General features: G+C 40.7%; 1 protein-coding gene across 6 annotated transcripts in view; it reads left to right on the forward strand.

Moving 5' to 3' along the window:
* The first annotated feature begins 8,849 nt into the window (after positions 1-8,849).
* The window catches only part of LOC105920932 (DENN domain-containing protein 2D), a 37,161-nt gene continuing 23,877 nt past the window's right edge, over positions 8,850-22,133 (forward strand). For 2 of the 6 annotated variants that reach the window (XM_036139545.1, XM_036139589.1), the window contains exon 1: positions 14,012-14,473. In XM_036139545.1, the coding sequence (XP_035995438.1) occupies positions 14,410-14,473 (64 nt within the window). In that variant the 5' untranslated portion in view covers positions 14,012-14,409. Of the gene's footprint in view, positions 8,955-11,146; positions 11,192-11,419; positions 11,487-11,586; positions 11,674-12,422; positions 12,483-14,011; positions 14,474-22,133 lie in introns of those variants that run through there. The other 4 variants (XM_036139628.1, XM_036139679.1, XM_036139509.1 and 1 more) reach the window with 4 other exon arrangements.

Here is a 22,133-nt window from a genome sequence, read left to right on the forward strand (position 1 = left end):
AAAAGGATTAAAAACTTTCTTTTTAGCAGGACATATGACTTTAACCATTTTACAATTATGCTATTGATTCTATTCATAAGTGTTTTAAAACGATGCTTAGTTTTAAATTTTTGATTTTACCCTTCTATGATGATTTTACCTGTAGCACTTTGAGATTTTTCTTAAATGTAAAGGGCATTACAAATCAAATGTTTTATTATATTTATATATATATATATATATATATATCTATATATATATATATATATATATATATATATATATCTATATAAAAAACTCCCACAGCTATTTATTTGGCTTATTTATAATACTTGAAAACCTATAAATGCACATCTATGTCTAAATACAATAGTCTGTACTGTATGCAAGCTAAAAACCTTGAAAAGAATGGTCTTACACAGCTCTAGTGTTGCCACTCTGCAGCTTTAGTGTGTCCAGTTTTGCAACATGGTGCAGCCTTAGTTATAGAAATTAGATACAAGTAGTGAAATCAGCCCGAAATACATTTCCATGCAGCACAGGAATGAGGCATCTTCTCTGATCCACGTTCACTACAACAGAACTGAACTTTTTTCTGCCACATACAATTTGGCGGTGACGTGCGAACCTGCACCCACGACGCGTCTACGTATATGATGTCAATGGATAAGGAAAATGGTCCATCTTCAGCAGCAGTTCATGTTAACTTTGAAAGTAGATATTATCTATCATATGTTACTGGAACCCACACAGAAAATGTAATTAAGACCTTGAAAGAACCCAGTACATATATCCTATTAAAAAGTGTTATTTAAGATAAGATAACATTAGCTAATCCTTTATTTATCCCACGACGGGGAAAATTATAAGATTAAAGCAACAGGCAGGTGCACACAACACAGACAAAATTAGGATTGAAAGATAGAGGAGGTGGATTAGGAAAAAAAAACACTATGAACATAACATTATTATTATTATTTAATTGTAATAATAAAATAAAAATCACAAAACCCAAAAGGTCAACAGTTTCATGATACATCAAGCTTAGGGACTGGCTAATATACAGCAGGTCAAAAAGGCCATATTTGGCTGCAGTGCTTGCTGTTCTCTGATGAAGAAAAGATCAACTAGTGCACTAAATTCAATAGATGGGTTGAAAATATCTAATATAAAATACAGAGATTTCCAGGCATGCATGAAGTATACAGTTAAGTTGACTTTTGTTTTTTTTTTTACTTTTTTTGGTGGTGTGTGTGTGTGTGTGTGTGTGTGTGTGTGGTGTGTGTGTGTGTGTGTGTGTGTGTGTGTGTGTGTGTGGCAGGTGAAGAGGGGGCCCCCAAAAAGACTGCGTTGTCCCGGGCCCCTAGCAAAGCTGTCAGCTGGCCTGTGTAGAAGTATGGCAGACTTGTGTGTATTCCTCAGAAAACACCAATTTATCATGATAATCTGGATCAGTTTCCTCTATAAAGTCAGACTTTTAGATGTTTTTTGGGGTGTGTGTCAAGCAAATAAAACGTGATCGACTAACGATTAAGGCAGGGGTGTCAAACTCATTTTGGTTTAGAGGCCGCATACAGCTTAATGTGATCTCGAGAAGGCCACACGGGTAAACTCATTGTAAGATTAAATAGAACTAATAAAAGTTAACTTTTTGTTGATTTTTATATTGAATTAATTCACTTTTACACAATATATTATGAATAACCTCTGCGTTTTTAAGAAAAGTATGTGCAATTTCAACCATACTTTTACTCAGTTAAACATTTACTTGTGCATTATGCATAAGAACTGATCACAGTGATTGTACAATGTTGAAAAAACATTTATTCAAATTTTTTGAAACTTAAAAACACTATCCTGCATGACAAATACACCAAACGGATAAAAATTAAGAAATTATTTAAAATCAATTTCCATATCTGAAGCTCAGTGCTACCATCTGCTGATTAAAACAGCAGATGGTAGCACCCCTCGTGGACAATATAGGAACTGCAGATTTTCAATTAAACAAAGAACATGTTTTTTTCAACAATTGTTTTATCATTCTCTTCCTTTTATCTCCTCTTTTTTTCACCTTTTCTTTTTTTTACTTCTTGTTCTTTCCTTTCCTCGCCTACTTTCTCATTGCAGTGTCAATATCATTTGAGATATTCCCAGCATGACTCAGAATAAACTGTTCACATTCATAAATCAAGCGGAGCACTATGGCAAAAGCAGTACTGCTCCACTTGTGAAAGTCAAATCTGATTATCTCTTTTTGGCATTAAGACAACAAATAACTATTGCCACATTGCCAGACAGGACACTGCAAAAAAAAAAAAATAAAAAATAAAATTATATATATATATATATATATATATATTATTTATTTTTATTTATTTTTTAATAATGATAATGCATTTAGCCACCGGGCCGGACTAAATTATTCGGCGGGCCGGAACCGGCCCGCGGGCTGTATGTTTGACACCCCTGGATTAACAGATAGGTAGCCAATATCTTAAAAAACAGTTTACTTCTATCAAGAGGGTCTTTCCATTACATGAAGGGACCTTTTTTTTTTACAACGTGCTGAATTTTAAAAGAGGCACTTCATTATATTTTAACAATTTATTTTGCCACTTGTCTTAAATTCTGAGCAAATTAACAATATGTAATGCAACGAGAACTGGATCCAAGATTCACCACAACAGGTCAGTCAAGTTTAAAAGATTTATTCAAAGATCCGAACAGTCCGCTCCGGTTCTTGTGGCTCGCGCTCACTGGCCGGAAAACTCCTGAGGGTGAAGGCGCAGAGTTAGACCTGGTCACAAAATAAATGACGAGACTCTTGTGACGCACTGACCTTGTCGCCGGGAGAGCTAGGCAGAAACAGTCGAGCTGGCCGCGGGACTTGAATCCGTCTGTTGAGGAGACCAAAACCGTTGAGCAGCTGAGGAGGAAGTCATTTTGACTTGGGGTTTTCCAGAGGCGTTTGTCACAAGGCAATCCAGGTCTAGTATCGGGGAATCCAGCCCAACCGAGCAGAGTACACGGGGAAAATCCAAGTGGGGGGTCCAGGTCCAAATCCGAAATCCGGTTCACTAGGAGGCAGTCCAGGGTAGGGGTTCCAGGAGGCAGGGGACCAGGCAGGCAGACACAGACTAGGACAAGGCAGGCTCAAAAACACTGGTAACAGGTCAGGGTCAATTACTGGGACAGGCAGGTAGAAAACGCTGGAAAGTTACTCACACAAGGTTCGAAAACGATCTGGCACTGGAGGCTGACTTGGACGGAACTTTTATGCAGGTGGAGACAGATGAAGCCAGTAGAAGTTGATTGCAGAGGGGTGGAGACTGGACAGGGGTGTGAATTGTGAGCAGAATCAGCTCCAGTGCCAGAATCATTACACAAAAATGGTGGTTTTCTCAGATATCCTTTGTATTATCATTATACACATGTACAACAAGGTTAAAGACAACTCCAAACAGTGCAGAAATATCAAAATATCAATAATCAAAAATATATACAGTGTAAACATTAAGAGGTAAGGTGTGCAGACCTGGGGCCCGTTCGTCGTACATCGCTAACTCAGTTAGCTGGATATGATTGTTGACGATTTGGCATGTTCTTGGATTGTTTGGTTCTTCGAACGTCATCCTAGACTTGCTGTCATTGCAACATGTGCGCAAGCTTAAGCCTGCTCGAGAGCAGGCTTATTTCATGTAAACAGGATTAGATTGCGGCTTTATAAGCGGAGGAGAAATGGAAGTCTGTCGTAGCCATGTCTTGTCGGTTTTTACGCCAGAAACCTGTTGCGGAAGGTGCAAGAATAATTCAGCGATCCTAATCGACTCTCCGAGAGGCTCTAAGGAGCTTTGTGAATACAGGCACTGGTCCTTACATCCTGGGTGCGATTTGCCAGGGGGGGTGGGGGGGATTTACCCCCCCCCCCCCCCGGTTTTTCCCCACCGCGCTCTCCGGATTGAGGTTTCTTTTACCCTCGGCGCTTTCCGTAGTTTTCAAGAGAGCTAGAGACTGTAGCAAAACAGACCCGCGCTCACTGTTGCACAGGCTGTTCATTTCATGCGACTTTGGGCTTCTTTTATTCTAAAGGCGCTTGTAAATTTAATAAGTCACGGGTTGCGTTTTTTTTGGGCACGTTTCTGAAAGTGAAATTGTTTATTTGGGCTCTAAAATAAGTGACGAAACAGCGTTTATTAAGAGACCTGCCTGTACTAGACACTTTGAGTGTATCCAGCTGAAATATCCCTCCGCCATAGGAGCCGACGGTAGTAAAGGCAGACAGAGCAACTCTGCACGTATTTTCTGCAGTTTCCGGTGCAATAACTGGTGATAACTGCTGAAAGTAGATTACTTGGTGCAGATCACCATTTTGAGCAGACATTGGTTCTGAAGATGAGTTTTTAACATGCTGATAACATTGCAGAAACCCAACCCAGAAACAGTACTTTAATGCTTATTAATTTGTTTTCTCTGTATTTGACAAACTAAGGCTGAATTACGTTGCCAAACGAAGGACCTGGAGTTACTAAACAGTTGCTAAAACAGTCTCATTCAGGGTACTAAGCTCCTGGCCCAGTTGAAAGCAACGTGTAAGACTGGAATGACCTGGAGATTTAAAAACCTTTTTCCAGGCTTAAACTGTATGAATATGGATATAAACAGCAAGCAAAAATATTCAAAGAAGTTATTGTTGGTGTGAAAGCTCAGAATTAGATGTGTGTGTGTGAGAGAGTGAAAAAACGAACAATAAAACTTATGACTTTATTGAAATATTTTTATTAATGCCTAATACCATGTCTATCTTTGTTTAAGAGGCAAAAAAATATATCGGCATGGTATTTATTTACAAATTTATTTACACATTGTGTAAACATCAGGGCATCATGATTAGTCATTTAGCCATCATAGTCCAGAGTTTAACATTTGGCACTAAGATGTTTTCATTCCAATTCTCAAAAGTGCTTGAAAAATAACAAAATAAAAATATTTTTTGCACAAGTATGTATTTTATTAGTGTCATTTATTGCAGAATTGCATATTAAAATGGCCAAACAGGCTATTACACTTTCAGAAATAAAAGGATAAAACATACAATTAATTTGCAATTAATCTTGAGTTACCTATCGACATTATGTGATTAATCGAGGATATGATCCCCCCCCCTCTGTTTTTTTTGCAAATCGCACATTGCTTACATCCATATTATAGAGCTAATTCTGGGCCATAAGTTTGTTCAGTTTAGCTCTGTAGTGATCGGTTCAGTGAAAATCAAAACATTTATTCCTAAAGTAGCTAAACAGATTAACAGGTCCTTCAGATCAGCAGATTGCTTCTCTTCCCTGCAGCAGGTCCAATTCTACTTGAAGCCAGAAAAAAGTGTTGCTCAATAAACCAGGAACAAATCTACTGGTGCCAGAAGGACATAGTAGTGAGTCTAAAGTCAGCCTCTCTCTTCTCTTTCATGTTTTCTGTGCTGATTGTAAAGATGCAGCTCTGTATTCTTTATTTTTCTGAATAATGCATGTAATAGGTGATATTATATAAACAAAACAAGGATATGGTTTTACTCAAAGGTAATACATGAACACAATTTTATTTATACAGTAATTTTTTTTAAGTTTTTATAGCACTAGTGGCACATTTTTGTACAGTAGGCTGTACAAAAAATGTACAGGAAAGGGGGTATGAGAGAGGGGGAGAGACACGCGGCCGAACCTGCGTCAGTAGAGGGCTAAGGGCTCCATACATGGGTCGTGCGTGCTCAACACTGCGCCATCAAAGCACGCCCCATTTATACAGTTCTTAATAACTGATAACAGGACACAAGGTGAGAGTCCAAGAAAGCTCCAGGATGAGGCTCCATGTTGTTATTTTAGCCCCACAAGTTATAACCTTTTTCTTCACAGAAAGTGTTTAATAGGATGCACTAATGTGTAACATGCTCAGTGGAAAATAACAGACTGCCTTGTAAAATATTTTATTTATTATTTTTATGATATATTTATCTTTGGGATATTCTTTTTATAACTAAAGAACTTTGAATACTTGTAAACACGCAAGGCTGCAAATAACAAAACTACCGGAGATGCAATTTAAAATGAGTTCTTTGCTAATTTATGATATGAATATACATTTGTTCATTCTTCCAGTTCTGGGGCCCTTTGGATCACTACTGTATTTAATAAATTAACAATTTAATAATTTTCTATATATTGATATTAGGGATGTCCCGATCAGCATTTTAGGCCTCCGATCCTGATCCGATCTTTTAACCTTAAATCCGATCCGATTTCGAGTCCCGATCCGATATTTTGCCTTTAGTATTGAAATTGATAAAACTCAAATATATTTTAAGCAAGTAACTTAACTTTTTTATTAGACTAATATTTGATCAAAAAGCATTTCTATTATTGTAAATCCCATGAAATCAAAATCTTACCCAGAATTAAAGGTCAGCTTCAATTTAATGTTTTAGACAAAAGTAAAAAGAAAAATACTTACTTGGTACAGTATTGTCAAAAAGAAAGTGCTATGCAAGATCCACTTTTAGCTTATAAGTGCTTAACATAGGCTGCCATAAAGTCAATAAAATAAAGTGCACTGACCACTCAGCAAATATAAAGTGCCTTTGCTCATCTTAAATGTTGTGTAAACAGATTGACAAATAGTCACAATTCAGTAAATGAATTTCAAACATCTCAATCCAACTTAAAAAGTAAGTAAACAGAATTCAATCAAATGAATTCAAAACTTTAGGACTGTAACTTAAAAGTAGCATGATCACTGAAACATGATCAAATCACCAAGACCATTTTTCAGTCATGAACAAACACATACGTAGCCCTAAAAACAACTAAACAACCAAACCTGAATACTTAGTTATAATAACCACAAAGCTCTTTCCAGTTATGCCTCACTCACATATCTTAATTCAGTCATTTTAAAGTGAAATGAAGATTCTTGTTAAGAAACACCAGCTTCTCAACCCTGTCAGCTGACAGACGGTTTCTCTTTTCGTCCATTATGTTGGACACAGCGCTGAAGAGTCTCTCGCTGTCCACACTTGTGCATGGGGCAGAGAGATACCTCTGTGCAATTCCCACCAGTGAGGGAAATCGGGCAGCATTGTCCCTCCAATAAGTCAAAGGGTTTGCAGACCGTACAATGGTTTGCTCAGTGAGGTAAGTTTGCACCTGAACCAGTACAGATGAAGAAGTCACAGATCGCCTTTCCTGCTCACTCTCTTGCAGGATCTCTTCAAACACACTGCCAAGGCTGGTGTCTGTGCTGAGACGTGGCTTCTTGCTAGACTGTTGCTCTTCTGGCACATCACTGCTGGCTTTCTTTAACTCCTCCATCTTCTCCACCTCTCTAATGAGAGCGTCTTTGGCAGGCCCTAAGCTATTAGGATCTGCAAAGTATCTGGAAAAAAAACAATAATGTGAATTTTAATAAAGTGCATATTTCTAGAGTTTGAAACAAGTCATGAACTTGATTCTGCAACAAAATATTCAAAATATACATCATATACCTATTAAGGGACTTGCCTGTCTTTATATCTTGGATCCACCAATGATGCCACAGAATACAGTGGATCACTTTCAACGTGGCTGAAACGTCGTTCCACTGCCTCCAATAGGGTCCTTTTCATCAGTGGCCAACTCCTTCATCAGTGGCCTGCTCTCTGGAAAGAACACGCTTCAGGGCTGCAATTGCAGGAATCACGTCAGCTGTAGTGGCTGTTTCAGCGCTGACAGCTCTTGTTAGCTCCTCGAATGGAGCTAAGATTTCAACCGCCCTCTCCATCAGTCCCCACTGGTTCACTGTTAGAGTAGCTGGGAGGTTGTGCTCTGCAGCATAAACGCTCAAGGTGCGCTTTTGGCCGAGGAGGCTCTGCATCATGTAGAGTGTACTATTCCATCTTACTTGGACATCTTGCAGTAAGCGCTTTACAGGCACTTTCATCTCAATTTGGATGTCTTGTAGTTTTGAGTATGCCAAAGTTGAGTGCTTGAAATGACCAATGATTTTTCTGGCGTTGGCAAGTGCATCTAGTATGCTACGTTGTGAGAGCAAACCCTCATGCACAGCCAGCTGCAGTGAGTGAGCAACACAGCCCAGACTTGGCACGCCCAATTCATCCATTGCCTTCTTCATGTTCCTCGCGTTGTCACGTAAAATGACATGCACACGTTGTTTGTCTATCCCCCACGCATTCAGCATCTCCGAAATGGCTTGGCTGACATGTTCTGCTGTATGAGCCCCGCGGAACTGATGAGCATGCAGTACGGCACGCTTTAAATCATAAGTTTCGGGATCAACCCAGTGCGCAGTGAGGCTCAGGACGGACATCGGGCAAACATCTGCGCTCCAAATATCCGTAGTGAAACTAACAACAACGTTCCGGTTCAATTGACTATGTATAGTTTCTTTCACTTTGCTGTACAGCTGTGGTATGGCTGTGTCGGCAATGTAGTGTCTCGAAGGCAGAGCGTAGCGCGGGTCCAAAACTTCCAGAAGACGAGTCAGTCCGACATTCTCAACTACTGAGATGGGCTGGTTGTCAAGAGCAATAAATTCGACCAACCTTTCTGTGATCTTCTTTGCTCTATTATTTTCGTTGGAGTATTTGTCTCTCCTCATAACGTCCAGCGTTTGTTGCTTCGCTTTAGCAACCTTTCCATCTGCAGCTTTACAAAACGCTTCATACACGTTGTCATGTTTTGTCCTCAGATGACGAATCAAGTTCGTGGTGTTAAATGTAGCTCTGCTGCTACCTCCTCTGGAAATTGCCATGTTGCAGACATTGCAAGTAGCTTTAGGACAGTCTTCACTCGCGAGAGTAAAATACTTCCACACTTCTGACATGCTTGCTTTGCAGCGCCGCGGAGGTTTGTATTGCGCAACTACCGTCAACCATAACTGGCGGGTACTTTACGGCAGTTGCCGTAAAGATCGGCGCGACTAGTCAGGTAATGTAGCCGAGTCCCGATCACGGGAAAAAGGGAAAAGATCGGACCGATCCGATCTCGAGATCGGGATCGGGACATCCCTAATTGATATACTTAGTGTTGGCCTCCCTACATTGGCTTCCAGTATCCTATCGAGTTGATTTTTAAAATTGTATTGCTAGTTTTTAAAACTTTAAATGGCTTAGTTTCACCTTGTTTGCAAGACCAGTTGCACCCACATAGCAAGTTCTTTGAGGTGCAACAATCAGAATTGACTAGATCCAGAGTTAAGATTAAAGGCAATCGTGCTTATTCTGTTGTTGCTCCTTGCCGCAGGCATTTTATGCCTGCTCATATCAGGTTTGCTCAAAGCTTAGATGATTTTTTTAGCTTTTTCAACAGCTCTAGTGGCTTGCTTTTTTACACAGTAGGCTGACAGGAAGGGGGTGGAAGAGGGGGAGAGACATGCGGCAAAGGACCATTGGTCGGAGTCAAACCTCGGTCGACCACGTCGAGGACTAAGGCCACCGTACATGGGTCGCGTTACCCTCTGCGCCACCAGCGCGCCAAAGCTTAGATGATTTTAAGGAGCTTTCTAAGACACATTTTTATTCCTTGGCATTCAAGTCCTCGTGATTTATTGTAATTGTTGTAAGTTGTTGTATGATTATTTCCCTTTTCTTCTATTGGACTTGCTGATTACTGTATGGTACTTTGGTGCAGCGGCAACTGTTGAAAAGGTGCTCTATAAATAAAGTTGATAGTTGAAGTTGATACTTTGTGGAAACGGCATAATCTGAATTGGTTTCTCGTGGCTTCCAATAGATCTTCACATTTTAATCTTTAATTCTGTGTATTTGTCTGTTTTTAATGTTTATGTCCAAAAATACAGCAGATAAGGCACAGGCCTGACCAAGTTCAGAAATGTAACTACATATTGAAAGAGATCAGTGACGTCTCAATGTTCAGTTTGGAAAGTGTTCATTTGTTCTAAAGACTCCTCTCATAAAAAAATGATGCTTTGTTGTTTACTCTAGAGTCCTCTCTGTTGGGCACACTTCTCTGCTACTGCTCACTGCCCAACTCATCGGGTTTTCATTCAAAACAAGCAATAACACAAAACGTATCATTTCCAGCACAAGAAGAATGTTTCAAGGAATGCTCAGTGATGCATTAAGCAGCAATGCTTATTATTTTAAATAGGGGGAATGAGAAATAAAGGCAGGTAGAAAGTTCAACTTTTATTATTATCATCTTGCTACCTTGTGTCTTCCACTAACTCTTCATTGATGCATTCCACTTGTACACCAGTGGTTTATTTTGCTGAGGAGTCTTCCCATAGGAGAGGGATATGTCCTATTATTTCTGTGCTATAAATAGAGAGTGTCTTCCCATCCTGAGCCAATAAGATTTGTTCACAATGCAGGCAAGACGAGCCTTCTGGGAAGGATTGCGTTTGGGAATCTAGTTAAGACTGCAAGCAACAGCAATGAAGCACAGTAGTGAAAGCCCCCCCCCCCCCCCCCCCCAGTTGTATTAGAAGAATAGTTTGAAGTTATCAACAATTTCAAGACCGAAATATAGTTTTATGAAACACACTCAGCACTAATCCTCTGATTTTAACATTCATGAAGGTCTACAGAGAAAGCCTTGCTCTTAAAACACTTTCTGTAAGGCCATGCTGGTTATCCGGTTATTATTGGAGACTTTCCAGGGTAAATGAGTAATCATACTGCTGGCAAATTTCCAAAGTGAAAAAAGTCACCAAATCTCTATAAACCATGAGGCAACGGGCACATGCTGAACCAAACTCAACATGCATTCTTTGTTTTGTATGCTGATTGTGTTTGACTCGTGATTCATTCATGATTTGAGCCAGTGTCACATTTGTGATTTCCTTCATCTTGAATGCCTGAATCTTTGCAGTGGACTGAATAGGCACTCCTATATGTGATATTATTTGTGACTATGTGACATTAGACAAAGTCAGACATACTTCGGTATCCAGCCTCAGTGCTTCGTTTCTCTTGCGTGACTATCCAGATTTACATCAGGAGGGACCAAAATGCACAATAATAGAAACAAATATATCTGAGGGACTGCTCAGTTTGAAGACAATGTTACTGAGGCAGGAGGAAGAGTGGATGCGCTGGATGCCAGATGTTGAAGACAAAGCTTCCTGGTAGGAGAAAATAGAGAAAAACAACAGAGGCATCCATCCATCAATCCGTCCCAGGGGACCGGCTCACTTTTTAAAGGTTATTGTTAGTTATTATCAGATTTCAAGGCCAGCTTCAACATAAACATCAAGACGTTTGTCAAGTTATCAGAAGACATCTACTAATCATATTGTGTGTCATAACTTCTAATGCATATAGTCCTTCTAGCAAGTAAAAATGTTAAATATATATTTTTTGTCATCAAATTCATTTTAATAGTTTGTTTTAATTTTTTTACCCAACATCTCTTTTGTTATATCCTTTCAGGAAAGTGAGCAAATTATTTCTCCAAACACACGAAGGACTTTCAGCTTCTCATCTCTTCGTATCAAAAGTAAGGCAGTTGATCACACCGAGGCACAATCATGTGGATGTTCTGATCTTCAGTTAAAACTGAGCTCATGCTCTGTAAACCTTTTGTTTTTTATCTACAGAAAGGCACAACAGTGAGGATGAGGGTCGATTTGATCGAAGGAGGGGGTTGCGATCTTTTTCATCAGCTCGAGAACCATCCAGAAAAGGTGGTTTATTCCTAGAATTTTCAGTTTCTTTCTATCATCTAAATATACTTGTGGCCCAGTCTGTTTAGTCCTTCAGTTGTTGGTTTAGTATTTATTTTCATAATCTGCCATTTGCTAGAATACTCCAACGTTAACAATCTACCTTGTTTCAACTGAAAAATTTGATTTTGTCAAGGGCCCTAACGTTTACAGAGAAGTTTAAAAGTGACTGGCAATACAGCCCACGCTTAATCAAGACATCCTGCAGTAAGCAGTAAGGCTTTTTGAAAATAAGGTACATTTTCAATTCTACTGCCATTAATCCCTTTAAGGACAGAATCATCAGTCAGACACATACAGTTAAATTTAATGAAGAATGTTATTGAAAAATATTATTGAAAAGTTAATTTACTTCAGTAGCTCAATTCACCAAGTCAAAAACAATATATAGATTAAATATGGACTTTTATTTCCGTTAATTAGGATAATTTTCTGCATACAACTAATGAAAGCAGGACATTTAAAGTTTGACTATTACCTCAAACCAATAAAAAAAAACATTGTTAATACAGTGGGTTTGATGAAACCAATTTATAACAACTGCTTAGAGGTTATTTCCAAAAGGTCATTTTAATCTGTCAAACGAGCGTCATCGGAACACAGGTTCTGATTTATTGAAAAGGACTTTATTGTGTAAAAATCTTTAAAGTGAGTTTGTAATATGAAATGTCAAAATCTGCACATTTTCTGACTTTTAAACCTTGTCTTAGTTGTAGAAGAAGATGCCCCTTCAGAAGTAAGTCGGGTGCAGGAGCTGTTAAAGAAATTTGGTATGTACTGTATGTAGCTCATACTAGCCAGTGCTTCAGCAATGAAATGAAAACCTGCTTTTGTTGACTAAACCTTATCACTTGAGGAAAGTAGGATGGAAATCTGATCCCAGGTCTCATGTTTACTGAGAACTGACTGCTTTACAACTTATGGGCAGAGTGTGGAAATTTATTTTAACAGGGTGGAGAGAAACCCAGGAGACTTTCTTTTTAAAAGAAATGAGCAAAATATTTTTTTAAATAAAGAAAGTGAGTAAGACTATAAAACCCAAGCCCAGGAGTTTTGGAAGTCAATTTAAGGCACAAATGACACAAGCATTTCTGGGGCCCCTTCTTCATACGTCGCATTGTACTGTGTAGCATTCTCACTGATGAAGCAGAGGTCAGTGAACAGCAATGAAGAACCAACAGTGGCTCTCTCTGTTGCACCCTTGAAACTACCTGTGGTAATACATCACAGAAACAAGTTGGCCCCAGTTCACTACATTGTCATTTCAGTGTAAATGGACTGAACTATATAGCCTTTTTCTAGTTTCACCGACCGCTAAAAGCGCTTTACACTATAGCCACATTCATCTAATTGCACTCACTAACGTGCCCACATTTGTACAATAGGCAACACCTCAACTGCCCAAGGCACTTTACGAGACAAGCACATAAAATTTATATCCATTTATATAGAACTATGTATATTCAAATCAATCAAAACCAGGTATAGGCAGATTCAAAATCTGCTACATACAGTCTGTTACGATGCTTGTTAAAATACAAGACAGCTTAATTTTAGTTTGCAAGACCAAAATGATCAGAAAGATAAGTGAAATGCATCAAGTCCTTAACTTTGCAGCAATTCCTCCCCATGAGCAAATGTGGTGATAGAGAAAAGGAATGGTTCCCTTGTATAAGAGGATGAAGCCTTCAGCGAAGCTAGACTCTGTAAATGCAACCATCTCTGGCAAATGACTGAGGGTTGATAAGAAAGAAACAATAGAGACATAAAGTTATCATTAATCATAGAGAAAGTAGCAGGGGGAAGCTGGTCAGTATGTCCTCAAGCAGAGAAACCTTGATAAACTAAGCCACTCTAACTACAAGCTTTGTCAGTCTCTCCTCCTGAGAGGAGACTGATAACTAAAAGATCTGCTTCTCATTCTGCTATTAGTTCTAAACTCTGGGAACTACCAGCAAACCTGTGGGTGAAAACAGTAAATAAAGTGTCTCAATAACACACTTAAGTGTTAGGAGATACACATTCATTGGTCTGGGGCTCCATGTAATTGAAACATTGAAAATAGGAGACCCACATAACCCCAAATAAACCCAAAATGGAATTGTAATGCTGAAAAATAAAAGGTTAGATGTGATTGTTACCTTTTAGTTTGTAATATATAGTAATATAGTTTGTTTACTGTTTATACTTTTTCTTACAATTCTGATAGAGTAGCGCCCTGGCGCCCCCTATTGGCAAGCCACCATTGCCTGATAATGTCATTGAACAACTACATTAGAAACTTTTATGTCGTAGTTTCGGATAACTGTTGTCCCCAACTGAAAATTGTGGATGTGTTCTACTCCCGGTCTGACATCAGGCTCAACATTGTTCAGGCTGGGACCATCTTACGGAAAACTTGTGTATGTGAAAAACAATGATTCTACCCAATCGGGTCTTTTCAACCCGGCAAGCCCCGCCAACGTTGAATGTTGAACGCCAGCATCCGCTCCACAGCACACTGAAGAGGGCCGAACGTTGTTTTTTCCGCCGTACTTGAACGCAGCAGAGCCGCGGTGCTCCTGTCGTGGGCTGTGTGTCTTCTGTGAAAGCGGACGGGTGCGTGGTGTGAGCGGGGATGGAGACGATTAACTGCCGCCGTGGAGCGTCAGAGAGAAGCCGCTGAGGTGAACGGCGTCTCGGTGGATTCTAGCAGCGATGAGTGAAACGGTGACGAGGAGAAGAAAGGCACTGGGGCTGAAGACCTTTAAGCAAAGATGGAGTGAGTTTAAAGCTGCTTGGGGAATTGTCGTGTCTGGCGTGTGACATAATTAAAAACCAGCTCATGGAGGTATTCAGCAAGGTTTTTGGTGCTGGGAATATCTAGTTGTGCTGAACCGTGGACGGAGTTTAGTTGTTACCCGTCGGGGAAACTTTAGAATAGTGCTGTTCTGTCTGCGAAGGTTCGCTGCACTGAGCGGTCTGTCAGCGGCTGCACGGTGAGCTGCAGGACGCCACAGGGCGGCCCCTGTGAAAATCTTTTCCCCTGTGTGTTCTAATTGATTTCTCGGTAAAACAGCTCATATACAGGACTGTCTCAGAAAATTAGAATATTGTGATAAAGTTCTTTATTTTCTGTAATGCAATTAAAAAACATGAAATGTCATACATTCTGGAATCATTACAAATCAACTGAAATATTGCAAGCCTTTTATTGTTTTAATATCCCTGATTATGGCTTACAGTTTAAGAAACCCAAATATCCTATCTCAAAATATTAGAATATTGTGAAAAAGTAGTAGGCTATTCAACTTCACTTGAATCGTCTAAAAAACTCGAAACACTGCAGGGTTTCCTGAGCCTTGAAAAACACTCAGCTTGGTTCTGTAAACTAAATCACAAGTACAGTATGGTAGTGGTTAAGAGACGACATAAGATTCTCACAGTAACTGGTGTACTGACTATGGCATTACTGTCCTTGATTGGCCTGCCAATTCCCCTGACCTGAACCCCATCGAGAATTTGTGGGGTATTGTGAAGAAGAAGCTGAAAGACACCAGACCCAACAATGCAAATGAGCTAAAGGCCGCTACTGAAGCATCCTGGGCATCCATAACACCTCAGCAATGCCACAGGCTGATTGCCTCCATGCCACGCCGCATTGATGCAGTAATCTGTGCAAAAGGATTCCCAACCAAGTACTGAGTGCATTAATGGACATTTTCAAATGTTTGATTTTGTTTTGCTGTTATAATTTTTTTTTTACTTGGTCTGAGGAAATATTCTAATATTTTGAGATAGGATTTTTAAGTTTTCTTCAGCTGTACGCCATAATCAGCGATATTAAAACAATAAAAGGCTTGCGATATTTCAGTTGATTTGTAATGAATCCAGAATGTATGACATTTCATGTTTTTTAATTGCATTACAGAAAATAAAGAACTTTATCACAATATTCTAATTTTCTGAGACAGTCCTGTAATCATGTCAAGGTTGTAACATTCAGTTTAATCGGCAGGTGTTGTTTACAAAATTGTAAAATAAAAATAAATAAACGAGGTCTTCATACGCTGTTTTGTGTTATTTTAAATCACAAGATAATCGGTATAAATGTGTATTTATGACTTTCCATTGCTGAAATAAGAGGATGGAAACTGGCTGATAGCACAGCACAAAAATTAAGACTTCTTGAAAAGACGAGAGTGTAAACTTTCTGGTAAATCCCGTTGTAATGTAAAATATGACAGATTACTGGATTGAGGATATTTCTAGTATACTACATGCTATCACACAACAATTTTTGAGAATTTGGAAACAGCTGCTCTTTATTGACCGCAGTGATTTACTGAGGGCTCACTTGACCACAGTGATTTTTGGGGGAGGAGAGGAGAAAATGGATATTTCAGCTGCCTGAAAGACCGCGTTTATTTATTTTTATTTTACAATTTTGTAAACAACAGCTGCCAATTAAACTGAATGTTAACACCTTGAGTTGTTTTACCGAGAAATCAATTAGAAGCGCCGTGAAAACGGCAGCAATGCATGCTCCCAACACAAGGGGAACAGATTTTCGCAGGGGAACTGAATTTAGCACAACACCTCCCGGTTATGGTGGCTTTCTGCTCATTAACAGCTGAAATGGTAGCCTGTAGTGTAGACCTAAATTAACTCATCATCTCGGGCTGTTGGATGGAATTGTGAATTTTTAAAAAAATATATATATATATTTTTTAAAGATTTGACATTTGAGGAGCGGAAGCACACCTTCCTACCTTTTGTGACCTGAACACGTAATTTCAGGATTAGGTCTGTTGACTCTAGAACATGATCATTGAATCAAATTCAGCCTTTTCCAACGAGCAGCTCCATGGGCAGGTTTTACTGAAATTTCGACTCCCAGCTTGTTGAGAAGGAAGGAAGCTCTGCATTCAGGCTGGTCCTAGCTGTGCCAGAATGTAGTTGGAACTTGTTAAGGAGCCTCAGGCCTGAAGCTGCTACTCAGGACTTCTTTCCACCTACATGCTTCATAGCTGAGAGGAGCCACACAACCCGGGCTCAGCATGGCTGCTCAACAGGATCCCAGCCACTCACAGTCAGACCTGGGAGAGATCCTTTACTCTTTATTCTTCCCTTGTTTTGGCTGCAATGCATAGTTGTGAAACTGGTGGGTGGGGAAGCAGCACTGGGTTGTTGTTGACATTGTTGCAACAGAGTGCAAACACCTTTTGTTGCCAGAAACAGTGGATTTCAGACTCTGTCAAAACCGGTGAGGTAAGATTGGGAGAAAGCGAACTCTGGACAGCATCCTGTGGGATTTATTTTCTATTCTCTCTCCTGCTTGCTCCAGATCTAATCTTCCCAAGATGGTCAGTTCTGTTGGTATGCACTTAGCTTTCCATACCCTGTCTAATGTCTATTAAATTAGTCGAACAAATATTTTGACAGCAGTCTAGAAACAACCCAAAGCTGCAGGTTGTGCTAACAAACATTTGGGTTTAAAGGATTTACTTGGTGGTAAAGCTGTATGTAGGTCATGTGTAGTGACGGTTAAAACCACCGTCTTTCGGGTTAAGCAAACCTAAAACTGTTTTTTTAACACTGCACAAAAGGCAGTTTTGCCTTCAGTGAGAATAGAAATGTCTTTATTGTCTCATAATGGGGAAATTCAGTAGACAGAAGACACCAGACTCACAGACAAGATTCATTCTTTTGAAAAATGCTGATTTAAAGTAAGTGTAATAATTCTTTATCAGATCAACAACCTGCAATCGGTATCGGTGAGGTGGGTCTGCTCCTGCGACAGTCCACCACCAGCTCCTTTGTTTTCCCTGCATTTAACCTGAGATGGTTCTGTTAGCACCAGTCTAAAAAGCTCTGTCTGGATCCACTGTCTGTACTCTCGGCCGTCTGTGGTAGAGACTATTCAGTTCAACACAATTTTATTTATATAGCGGCAATTCACAACACACGTCATCTCAAGGCACTTTACAAAGTCAATTTTCAATCAAATCATAGAGACAGATTGGTCAAAAAGTTTCCTCTCTACGGAAACCCAGTAGGTTGCATCAAGTCTTGACAAGCACTCTGCATGAAAGAGCGTAGAGCCACAGTAGACAGTTGCCTGCATTGTCCATGGCTTTGCAGCAATCCCTCATACTGAGCATGCAAGCGACAGTGGAGACGAAAACTCCCCTTTACCAGGGAGGAAAACCTCCAGAAGAACCGGGCTCAGTATGAACGGTCATCTGCCTCAACCGACTGGGGGTTAGAGAAGACAGAGCAGAGACACAGAAAAGAATCGAAGCACACTTCTAAAGGTGAGGGAGCTGATGGACAAGTCTGCAGTGTGGACGGTGAACAGAAGTGGTGCATGGTGTTGAAAGTGCTGGAGAAATGAAAGAACATGATGCTCACAGTGCTCCCAGGTTTCTCCAGGTGTGCCGGTGTTGTGTGCAATTCTGTTCACCCGTGAAAATCTGTTCCCCCTGTCTCGGGAGCATGCTTTGCAGCCGTTTTCACGGCGCTTCTAATTGTTTTTTTGGTAAAACAACTCCTATAATCATTTCAAGGTTGTAACATTCAGTTTAATCGGCAGCTGATTACAAAACTGTAAAATAAAAATAAATAAACGAGGTCTTCTTACGCTGTTTTGTGTTATTTTAAATGGCAAGATAATCGGTCTTTTTCCAACTTTTGTCACTTTACCCTGACAAATAAAAGTAAGCCACCAAACACAGTATTCCAGCACGTAGTGTGTATTTATGATTTTACATTGCTGAAAAATGAGGATGGCTGATAGCAGGACACAAACATTATGTTAATTATGCTGCACTCTCGTCAGCCTAAGACGAGAGTGCAGACTTCCCAGTAAATCCTGTTGTAATGTAAAATATGACAGTTTACTGGATTAAGGAAAGTTCTAGTATACTACATGCTATCACACATAATTTTTGAGAATTTGGAAACATTTGCTCTTTATTTCCCAAAGTTTTCGAAGGAGGAGAGAAGATAATGGATATTTCAGATGTCTGAAAGATCCCGTTTATTTATTTTTATTTTACAATTTTGTAAACAGCTGCTGATAAAACTAAATGTTACAACCTTGACGTGAATATAGGAGTTGTTTTACCGAGAAATCAATTACAAGCGCTGTGAAAACGGCTGCAAAGCGCGCTCCTGACACAGGGGGAACAGATTGTCACGGGGGAACAGAATTGCGCACAACACCGGAACTCCGTGTGGCAGGCAGCATGCACCCCGATGCCAGGCTGGTAGGCAAACTGCAGAGGATCCAGTGAGGACCTTACCAGGGGGCGAAGATATTAAAGATCCCTAGTGAAGTTCTCTCGAGGGTCTTCATCACACCTGATGCTACCAGGCTGTAGCTGTGGAGGTCTTTGGGGTGTGTGGTCTTAGGCATCGGTACTGCACTGGATGTCTTCCCCAGCTGTGGGACTCTCCCCAGTTCCAGACTGATATTGAAGATGTGTCCCATGATGCCACACTGCTGATCCCGCAGCACCTCAGGAGCCTGGAGCTGATGTCATCCGGACCTGGAACCTTCCTCACTTTGCTCTTTTGCAGAATGGCGTGTTGAGAAGGACAGGGTGGTGGAGGATGGCCAATTAATTGAGTTGTCTGGAGAGGATGGATGATCGCTGAGAACTGAGAGATGAGCAGTTCTGGGCAGAAGAACAGGCAGTCATCCAGGATGAGGGTGTCAGCAGCATGTTAGGCTGGGTTGGGGGAAGGGCTGCTGGCTGGATAAACCTCAGAAAGTGCTGATTCAGCTTATTCACCCAGCTCAAGTCACCTGCTGCCTGGTCGTTCTATTTGTGACCAGAAGTAGTTTTCAGCCTTTTCCAAACATCACCGATGTTGTTGTCCTGCAACTATGCCTCAGTTTTCTTCTGTTTTCTAGTTTTTCTTTCCTTCTCTAATCTTCTTCCTCAGTTCTTTCTGTACATCTCTCAGTTCTTCTTTCTTTGCTTACCTGAAAGCCCTCGTCTTGTGCTTTAGCAAAGCGTTTATCTCAGGGTAAACACTGGGCTGTGTAGTTAAAGTCCTCTGATATTTGAAAAAAAGCATGGGGGTTCTGTGTTTGTAATATGCTGTTAAGGTTGTGGTTGACGTAACAGGCCTCTTCCACGATGGCGGAGGAGGCCATACGCCACAGGGTTTCCCCCACTGTATTACAGGCCTGGTGGGCCACCAGGCTTTACTTGCCCCCCCCCCAACCAGGCTAAGCTTAGTTTATTTATTTTAAATCTGTTTTTAATAGACCAGTAACAGTGAGTAACCATAGAATATTAGTTTTTTTCAGAATGACTTCACTTGACAGAATCAGGATCAGACATACCAGTGTTTCCCGCAGCGCTATCTTGGCGTGGCGGCCGCCACGGCAAACTCACGCTACCGCCACGCCAACATTCCAAAAAAAAAAAAAAAAAAAAAAAAAAAGTGACGTTAAGACGCGCTTTCGCGTCTTGGCATGGCATGGAAAAAACACATGGATACCCCCGCTCCGCGAATCTGTCCGCGGAAAACGTGTCGCCAGCACCCCCCCCCCCCCCCCCCCCCCCCCCCCCCCCCACTCGACGAGTCGGTCCGCCTCGCATAAGCTAATTCCTGCGGGAAACACTGCATACTTTAATAATCCCTGAGGGAAATTACTTTTGTTACACGCTCCAGGTATTCAGATATACAAACATTTTTATTTATGTATTTACAACATCCATCCATCCATCGTCTTCCGCTTATCCGGGGTTGGGTTGCGGGGGTAGCAGCTTCAGTAGGGAGGCCCAGACGTCCCTCTCCCCAGCCACTTGGGCCAGCTCTTCCAGGGGAATCCCAAGGCGTTCCCAGGCCAGTCATTCCAGCTTCCCCTGGGCCTTCTCCCGGTGGAACGTGCCCGGAACACCTCACCAGGGAGGCGTCCAAGAGGCATCCTAACCAGATGCCCGAGCCACTTCAACTGGTTCCTCTTAACGTGGAGGAGCAGCGGCTCTACTCTGAGTCCTCCCTGGATGACTGAGCTCCTCACCCTATCTCAGGGGTTAAAGTTCTTCGTTGCTGCGACGGATTTCCGTCATTTGGAAAATTGTTTCGTCAACAAATTCAAGGTTTTAAACTGAAGCTGCTCTCAACCAATGAAACCTGGCAGAACCGGAACATTAGCCAATCAGAAAGAGAGTAGGGCGGGTATTTGCAAAGCGGACATCTGCCAATCTGAGTTTTATCTGTGCTCAATCATTCTAATATTTGGAAGAGCGTCTCAAACTGGCCACAGATGCATGAATGAAAGTAGTGGTGGTCAAAGGATTTCTTTGGGTTTATGCAAACCAGCAAGTCAGGAAGTGGAGCGGATTGACTATCTGACATCAACTTCCATCGGTAAGCAGTCTGTCGCTGCTCCTGCAGTTAATTAATTAATTATTTCCACCTGTGGCCATGTCGCCTGTCTGCGTTTATTCACTGGCTTCCAGCAATTTAGCTGATAAATGCAGCGAGCAACCAGGGACCTCCTCATGGTTCGTTGTTACGTTTTATTTAAAACTGGAAGAGTAAAGCGTTAGCTCAGGCTAATTTAGCATAACACGCTTTTTTTTTTTTTTTTTTTTTTTGGAGGAAGGGTCTGAATGTGAAACAATGTCCCGCATTTGACTAGGTCCGTATTGGAAAAAGTAATAAAAAAGAATAAATAATTTCTCCTGCGCTTTTCTGAACCAAAGAAGGCAGAGCTGCAGTCAGAGCGGCTATCAGTCAATAAACGGCGTTCATCTCATGAGCCGCTGCGCACCGGGATACTCTTAATAAAATGACAAGGATCTTGATTTTGATTATTAAGGAAACTACATCAAAAAAATAAACTGCAGCTACAACATGGACTGGAGAGCGGGTTCTAACTGGGTGAGGCCAGAGGTGATTCTCAGAGAGCTTTTATGACTCATTTTACTCCGACCCAAAAAAACCTGCCAGACAGACAGTACTGCAGCCAAGAATACCTTCAACAATATTAAACTTTACGAAATACATTAATAACATTTAGCTAAATAAAAATTACATTTAAAAGCAAGTTCTGTTTTTTTCTGATAAACCGTGAGCAATTTTATTAAACTTCTTAAAAATGTAATATCCCACCCTTCATGGATTTTCTATACCGGCTTTTCCCTACAGGTGTGACGTCAAGCCGTATCTGATGGGGAAACGCAGCTCGACGTCACACAGGGTCGTGGGGGTTGTGGGCTCCAGTCTCCAGTCACTGGGCTAAGATTTAACAGTTTCAAAAACTTCAAAAAAGCTAAATAATTCCTTTTTATAAAATCATGAGCTGTGATAATTAATTGTTGAGCAATAACAGGCAAAGCAGAGACTGATTATTGTAATGTGCGATCTGTGTTAAACTAAAATGTATGACATCATAGTGTTATGTCCTGCATTGT

Source organism: Fundulus heteroclitus, chromosome 1, assembly GCF_011125445.2.
Source record: "Fundulus heteroclitus isolate FHET01 chromosome 1, MU-UCD_Fhet_4.1, whole genome shotgun sequence".
NCBI lineage: Eukaryota > Metazoa > Chordata > Actinopteri > Cyprinodontiformes > Fundulidae > Fundulus > Fundulus heteroclitus.